Source organism: Pimephales promelas, chromosome 24 (assembly GCF_988280905.1).
Source record: "Pimephales promelas chromosome 24, fPimPro1.hap1.1, whole genome shotgun sequence".
NCBI lineage: Eukaryota > Metazoa > Chordata > Actinopteri > Cypriniformes > Leuciscidae > Pimephales > Pimephales promelas.
Window position 1 is genome coordinate 5,058,645 of NC_142792.1, and position 8,848 is coordinate 5,067,492.

Genomic DNA, 8,848 nt, shown 5'->3' on the forward strand with positions numbered 1-8,848 from the left:
GTATTTCACAATCACAGCTGTGTTCTGTGATACTGTGCAGTATCAGTCTCCATATCCTTTCAAGTATGTTTGGTAGTTCCCCTACAATTTGGACACAAACGGATCAAAATTAAATCCAGGACTGAGCTGTGTAGTGTCTCACTTTTTTTCTGGCCAGTTGTTGATAGTGAGTAATGCCAAACTGGATCCAAATGTCTCTTGCTTTCTCATACACATGCATGATTGGTATAAATCTGACTACACAAGTCCCTGTAAGATTGCCAGCTGACATCAGTTCAAGATCTGAGAGCATTTTTCCTTAACTATATTAAATTTGTATTTCGAACATGACTAGTTCAAATTAGAGAATTTGTTAAATGGTTTCCCTTTGTCATTACCAACAATCGTGGTTCCCACAGAAAAAAAACACAAGTGAAAAACAATTTCGAAAATGGCAAACCACCTTGATTTATATAAAGCTACTTATAAATAGTACAGATGGTACAGCTAAATGAAAACTTAGAATAGACGTAACGCGCTCGGTTGGTTCCAATTAGGGCGCGCGGCGCGCATACTTACATCTGGTGCTCAGGTTGTTTTCCTGTTGTTTGGGGGCGTGCAGTTGAGGACAGAGAGGCGGCTCTTGAGCTTGCCAGCCTCTATATTGGGGGCTGGATTTAAGGAATGCAACACTTATCAGACAATCCTCATGCCATTTGGGAGTCAGATCACGAGTCAGAATTTGTGAGTCAGAATTGAGCCACGGTTATGTGGACTACCAGAATATGATCCGTGTCTTTGAAACTTAAATGCATGCTTCGGTCCTCCCCAGTCTAAGTGTGCTCACTTGGGGACTCCCGATCGGCTGCCTCTTACGCACAAGCGTCCGTGCGCTATGAAACCCATGAGGGAACGCGCGCGCGCTTCAACATAGACAGCGTACGCGCTTTTACGCATGGGAATCACAGTTCGTTTCCAAGCCCAACCATGAGCAACACGTCGCACCAAATCGCGGCGAGCAACGACACCGACCCGTACGGCAGGAACGAAGACGTGGCCAAAATGGAGATCTCCGTTTTGAGCGTCACCTTCCTCGTGGCGGTCATCGGAAACTTGTGCGTGCTGCTGGCCATGCACAACACCAAGAAGAAGAGCTCGCGCATGCACCTGTTCATCAAGCACCTGAGTCTCGCGGACCTGGTGGTGGCTTTCTTCCAGGTTCTTCCACAGCTCTGCTGGGAGATCACCTTCAGGTTTTACGGACCAGACTTTCTTTGCCGGATTGTCAAGCATCTCCAGGTCCTGGGGATGTTCGCGTCCACTTATATGATGGTGATGATGACCCTGGACCGCTACATCGCCATCTGCCACCCTCTGAAGACCCTCCAGCAGCCCACGCAGCGCGCCTACATCATGATCGGGTCCACTTGGCTCTGCAGCCTGTTGCTCAGCACCCCTCAATACTTCATCTTCTCCCTGAGCGAGATCAGGAACGGCTCGGATGTGTATGACTGCTGGGGACACTTCATCGAGCCGTGGGGCATCCGAGCCTACATCACCTGGATCACCGTGGGCATCTTCCTCATCCCTGTAATCATCCTAATGATCTGCTACGGGTTCATCTGCCACAGTATCTGGAAGAACTTCAAGTGCAAGACCAGGAGAGGCTCCCCACACAACACGAAGAACGGGATGATTGGAAAGGCGTCTGTCAGTAGCGTCACCATCATCTCAAGAGCCAAACTAAGAACGGTGAAGATGACATTTGTGATTGTTTTGGCGTACATTGTGTGCTGGGCTCCGTTCTTCATCGTGCAAATGTGGTCAGTCTGGGATGAAAACTTCTCCTGGGATGGTAAGATGCCATAGAGCTACATATGTATTTTTAAACACAATATTAAGTGTAGCTACAAATTACTCGCAGACTTTCAGGTGGTCGAAGTATTTCTCTGGATGGTTAAAAAGTTAGTCTTTTTTGAGCTGTTTAAACAAACCGTGAATTATTACATTGTTTTTTTCATGATAAATGTTTTGTGTAATTCTAGAAAAACCTTACAAAATTGACAAACTTTAAGTTTTTTCGACGTATGCTACGGTTCAAACCGCACGGGGATCGAGCAGCTCTTATGGTTACGTGACGCAAAAAACAAAACCTACACATTTTGCGCACTCTGTGCAAGTCGGAAAACAGACACATTAAAAAAAAACTATATATGTTTATGTATATGTAAAAGAATAACAAAAAAATAAACAATATGCTTTTAAGACCCACTTATCTTTTTCTTTGATTTCATTTTGAGGGTTTTAAAGCCCATATTCCCTTTCCAATTGTAATTCGTTTTTCAAATCCTAATTCTGGCATAAAATGCACCGTAATAATATCCCCCAAAAAAAAAAAAAAAAAAATTGCATTGGCTACATGTTGTTCATTTTCCTTACTAATGGGAATTCTTTAAAAATTAACAATTGCACTCCTGACCAAACCATGCAAATTAGATTAAGATCATACTGCATTTTGCTTCAGTGTATTTGTCAGAATATCAGTTTATTCAGGAAGATATTATCTCTCTCAGAGGGCTCTTTTTTGAATTCCATTAGCATTCCTTCAAGATTAAAGGATATGGGGCTTGTATTACTGTGTTTTTCATTATTATCAATGTTTATATATTGCACCATTACATAATGCTCCTTATATAAATCTAATATTGTTCAATTGGAAGTGCACCTTCCAACATGAAAAAAAAAACGATTGTTTACCTAATATCACAAGTCTGAGAGGGCATTTACCTTTTATTCAGGAGAACTGCATAATCACATTGCACAAAACTACAGTGCAGGATTTGATTCTTTTATGAGTCAACACAGATTTCCTTTCAATGCTAGTGCTTCAACTAGAGAGAAAATACAAATAAAACGCATTAAAAATGACAAAATACATTTCAAAACCTTTTGCAAGGTCTGAACCGGCAACCTTCCAGTTATCAGACCAAATCTAGGCTAACGCCATCTTATTTCTTCTCAGATTCTGAAAATGCTGCAGTGACCCTCTCTGCCCTGCTGGCGAGTCTCAACAGCTGCTGTAACCCGTGGATCTACATGCTCTTCAGCGGTCACCTCCTCTACGACTTCTTAGGCTGTTTCTCCTGCTGGAACAAACCCCAAAACACGTTGCACAAAGAGGACTCGGACAGCAGCTTCAGGAGGAACACACTCCTGTCCAAGCTGACTGCTGCCCGGACCAAAGATGGGTTCGACTCTTGGAGAGACCCGTGCAACTCCCGAAAGTCCAGTCAGTCCGTAGGTTTAGACTATTCCCGCAAGTCCAGTCAGTGTTTGCAACTCGACTGCTCGCACAAATCAAGTCAGAGCGGTTCTATGCAGCCCGATGGGATGGGGATGAATAGCGACATGAAAATAAATGCACAAGTAAACCATTTTATCACACATAACGAGGATTTCCTTACTAAAGACACACATTAAGTCAGCTCATTTTCTGCTTGTATATTGGTTCCTTACTTAAAAACATGAAATATTCATGGTGGAAGTAGAGTAACTTCATTAAACCATGAATGAGAATCTACTGCGAGATCATTCTTATAAATGAATCATTTGTTTTACAGCACATCATGTTGTGTTGTGCTTTCCTTTATGGCTAAAGTCTGTGACTTATTGGTGAGAACCTCAGCTTCACTTCTTAGGCTGATGTGTGTCTTATTTGTTTACATCGGTAACACAAAGCTCTTTTTGATTGGGTGGGAGCAAAAGAGTGTCTCGTAAGTGCGTACGTTTTAGGTGTCTGTTTTAATATCATTTGATATTAGCACTGTATAACTCGAGCTGTATCTTGTATTGGTCGTGCCAATCTTTACCCGAGCAAACTATGAGCTTGTCTGGTGTTTGGCGAACTGTTTATGTAAATGTAAAGAATTTTATTGTGTCAAAAAGCAGGTAAAGAGAATAAATCTCAATATGTGTAAATATTTACAAATCTCAACAAAAGCAAATAAAACATGCAAATTACAAACAGTGTGTGTGTGTGGACAAGTTTCAATGCCTGAAGCTACTCGTTTGGTTAACACATTACCCATTACTTGTAACAGACAGGCAGAAAAAATGCTTGATTGACAGGTCTCCTCCAGATTCAGACGTACTTTATTGGTAAAAATGACACTGAGATCACAGAACGATGAAATATAAACTTAATTAAGTTATTACCGTCCCGGAGAGCTGTGGGAATAATTATCCACAGTGGAAACCAATCTTGGTTGCATAATGCAGAACCAGAACATTCTCTTGTTACACATAACTGAATGACGTCTAATGTATCACATTTTATTGCATTACATAACAAAATAATCAAACCATGGGCATCTGAGACCAAATGTTGCCAATAGAGTGCATTAGCGCCCATCCACTTTTTCAGTGGCGCTGGTTCAGGAAGTATTTTGTCCCTTATTCACTTCTCTAATAGGGGTTTTTAAAAAAGTATTTGTTTAAGTGTTAAAGGAGTAGTTCACTTTTATTTATTAAGATAATTTACTCACCCCCATGTCATCCAAGATGTCCATGTCATTCTTTCTTCAGTCGAAAAGAAATGAAGGTTTTTGATGAAAACGTTCCAGGATTTTTCTCCATATAATGGACTTCAGTGGAAACCAAACCGTTCAAGGTCCAAAAGCCACTGTCAATGCAATCTGTTCAAAGGGCTTTAAACGATTCGAAGGGTCGAAACTATTTAAACGAAGGGTCTTATCAAGCGAAACGATCACCCATTTAACAAATAAATAACAAAGTTTAAGTTTTATAAGCTCAAATGGTCGCCTTGCTCTGTTCTGTGATGCATGTTAGTCACTATTCTCCTATTCGAACTCATTTATCAAAAATGAACGAACCTTTTCCCGAATCAACTCGTTCATTTTTTTCGTTAATTGAACCAAATGACACGAAAAAAGTTTGTTCATTTTGATGAACGAGTTCCAACAGGAGACTCACGAACATGCATCACAGAAGAGAGCAAGATGACCATTTGAGCTTATAAAACTTAAACTTATTATTATTTTTTTTTTAATAAGCGATCGTTTCGCTTGATAAGACCCTTTTTCGTCGTCTGGAATCATTTAAAGCCCTTTGAACAGTTTACACTTTTGTCTTTTGGACCTTGAACCGTTTGGTTCCCATTGAAGTCCATAATATGGAGAAAAATCCTGGAATGGTTTCATCAAAAACCTTAATTTCTTTTCGACTGAAGAAAGAAAGACATGGACATCTTGGATGACATGGGGGTGAGTAAATGATCAGCAAAAGTTATTTTTAAAAGTGAACTAATCCTTTAAATCGTGAAACAAGTCAATCAAATACAAGGTAAATCATAAGATGATTTGAAGCAATAAATCTGACAAAAACACAAAAGGTACAAGACTGTGAACTTAACGGCTTTAGTGAGGGAAATAACTAAAATCCCACAAATCACAATCATCATAACCCAGTTAAAAGGGATGGAGAAATCTAAACTCTTTTAAATGTTGATTATATATATTATAGGCTATTGCAATTAAATAAGTTTTCCGTGTTTTGATTTTGATTGGTGGAGTTTTATGTATATCCTATTATGGATAATGTGGTTTTCATGACGAATTCCTCTGTTAAACATGATTATTTTAAGAATAAGTTGAAATAATGTGGGCAAAGAGCTTCAACAAAAACAAATACCATCGATTTACAACCTTTCAGCTCACAGTAGGTCTGTCTTTAAAGGTTTAGAGATTATCTAGAAAAGGGTTTTACTTCTGTAACCCAACTGTTGTGCACTATAGTTTTACTTAGAACTAACGTCTCTTTACTGAGTCATTATTGCATTGATTTGTTTTTACCAACTGGTGCTTTCACAGACACACACATGTGCACAATCACACACACTCACTCACTAAGCTTTACCAGGATAAGAGTAACCGTAGTTCATCATATTTACTATGACCTTCCATTATTATTGCTCTAATGTACTGTTTTATAGTATAACAAAAGTATTTTTATGAAATGTTTTCCTTAAAAAATTGCATGTGATGTTCATCATAATTTAATTAATGTGCTTAAAAGCATCTGCTACAATCACTATTTTCAGAAACTTGATGTCATTTTTCAAAACTCTAGACACAAAACTCAAAGCGGTTATCACTTGTAACACAGGCTTGAAAGAAATCTTGCACTTACACAATCAATTGGTTCAAAAAACAAATTACAACTTGAAAAAAAAAACTATCTTTATTCAAAATAAATACCACTTGGATGGATATTATCTAACGCAATAACATTTTGTTTTAGGTATTTTGGGGCCACTGTTGTGCGTGACTGTGAGAAAATCTGGCATAACGCACCATATGCATGTGAAAAGTTGATCCTTTACATCTGCTTCAATCTCAGTGCGGTTTACATTTAAACTCCCATCATCTCCCACAGCTTTCTCTTATCTGCGTAAAATGAAAACCCAAGTGGCTCCAATCTCTCAATCTGAGTCTTATCAACAGGTATGTTCCGGCTAAGCTGGACACATAATGCGGGATTCATCTTTGGATCTGTACACCACTGGCGATCGGCGTTTTATTATAGGATTGTAACCCAATTGATGCCAGGCTCATCTTTTAAACTAAATGTTGCTGACGGTCAAAGCCTGGCTTGTTAATGAGTCAAACAGGAAAGGTTCGTTGTTTTAAGGTAGCAAATCTAATAACGGCAAGGGCCATGTGGACTTTGAAAGACATTAAAAATATAAAAAGAGCCGGGAGGGAGGTTCCATCAAAACTGCACGCACACACACAAATAAATCACGCCGGGATATGCGTTATCACATTGTAAAGTACATGGTGAATATCTGTAATAAGTCTAACAAGGCATTTAATGTAATTTTACAAAAAACACTGTTAAGTTGACAGCTTTGGGAAGAGAAAAAGAACATGTCGTCTTTTAATTTATTTTGAAATAAATAGATATTTTGGTTAAATTCCATGTGTGACGTCACATTTGGTGATTTTTCATTTAAATAAAGTTATTCGTTGTCAGTTAGCCATGCACATTAAGGTGTCGTGTTACATCTTATGTTGCTAAATTAATATTTGATCATGTTTTGCACGATCCTGCACATTCTATTAAACTCAGTTGTGATTCATAATGTTGTTTTCTCATTTCCAGCTTTGTCAGTATTATAAAGGCACAACCGAGATTTAAGTAGGTTGGTATATTAGTAAAAAATATATAATTTTGTTTATTGTAAATATAAGTTCATAAGTGTCATAATGTTCTAGCAACTGTGACGTTTTAACAGACAATTTCACAATGCACTTATTCTCATCAAGTATAGGCTAAAAAAATGTTTTTACAGAATTTAGAGCTTTTGCCTTGGTCACGCTTTATCAAAATTAGATCCAGAAGGAGATCCAAGGCTTATCTTTGACTCTTAAAATACATGACCCATAATCTGAAGGTGAAACGTTCATTGGCACGAACAGGTCCCATGCATGAAGAACCTCGGAAAAGTTCTTTGAGGAACCAAAAATGATTATTTTATGGCGTTGGAGTGAAAACCCTGAATGAATGCTCCCATTACCTTTAATTATAGAGTGAAGGAGGCCTTTTCATGTAGATTGTCATTAATGTGTCACCTTCTCTTCAAACACTAGTTTTCTGACGTCCCCAGGTCTGTCAGTGGGTGTAATTGTGTTCGCAGCGACTCCCTTGTCCTCACATGCTCCTGAAAGACAAAGAAATGTTAGATTATTTCAGGTGAAGTATGGTGTCATTTTCTCTCTTCACATTGATTCTAGATTTGATTGAGGACTGGACTGGAGGAATATTCGGGTTTATTTATATCTGACATGCTGTAAAATCAACACAGCAAATGTTTTACTTCATAAAAATAAACACAAAACTGTTCAGCTCTTCATTTTCAATGGTGAACCATGCATTGTCCCATTGACACAAACACAACACAAGTGTTCAAAGAACTTAACTCATTTTTAACACAATCAGTTTGTTGTTCTAACTTGGCTCAAACCTAAACAATATGTTAAATTATTTTGCAAGGTTACCCGGAAGGAAAGTGCATTGTTTGAGACAGGACGTTTAGCTTACCATTAATGGGGGAAGAATCAAAAATAGAACAACTTTCATTATGCAGAGGGACGACTTCCTAACCAGAGTCTACATACGGTATCAGTAATTCTCATTCCTTCCTCTCCAGCTGTCTGCATCTTCTTCACCTCACATCTCCATATCTCTCCCACTCAACACGTTTCCCCTCATTATTTTCCATGAAATACAATTTAGGCACAATGGAACAATACAATCTGGCATCTTTTTTTGCAATGCCATAGAATCACCATTTTGGGTTCTCCTGAACCTTTCAGATAACAGATCTTAAAAGAACCATTTCTGAACCAATCTGCTATCTTTTTCTGTCAAATCAACTTAGAAAATGAAAAATATTGAGTTTATATTTATTAAACAAATCTTCGTTGTATTAACTCAAATTTTTTATTCCAACAAACTCAAAAATCTAAGGCAAGGTAACTTAATTTTAAGTTCAACCAACTACCATTGTTTACAGAAGCCTACAAAGAACCTTTTTGCAATGGATGTAAAAGTTTCCAGGAACCATTGATCACAATACATTTTTAAAGGTGTATTGCAACATTGCAAGAGGTCAGTCTTGAGCAACAGACATTGTGAAACACATAGTGAAACTTTCCAGTGCTCGGTACACCACTTGTCCAATCAAATCAGGACAAGAACAAACTGTATAAATAACGTTTAAACTAATGAACGATTCCTCTCTTCCGGCATCCCTCGCTTCATTCCTTTCTCTCTCGGGCAACCCCTC

At 38.4% G+C, this 8,848-nt stretch overlaps 1 protein-coding gene across 1 annotated transcript; it reads left to right on the forward strand.

Annotated features, from left to right (window-relative positions):
* The first annotated feature begins 600 nt into the window (after positions 1-600).
* Positions 601-4,008, forward strand: avpr1ab (arginine vasopressin receptor 1Ab). Its single transcript, XM_039667755.2, has 2 exons — positions 601-1,834; positions 3,002-4,008. The coding sequence occupies exons 1-2, from the start codon at positions 967-969 to the stop codon at positions 3,457-3,459; spliced, it is 1,326 nt and encodes a 441-aa protein (XP_039523689.2). The 5' UTR covers positions 601-966; the 3' UTR covers positions 3,460-4,008.
* Positions 4,009-8,848: the final 4,840 nt, after the last annotated feature.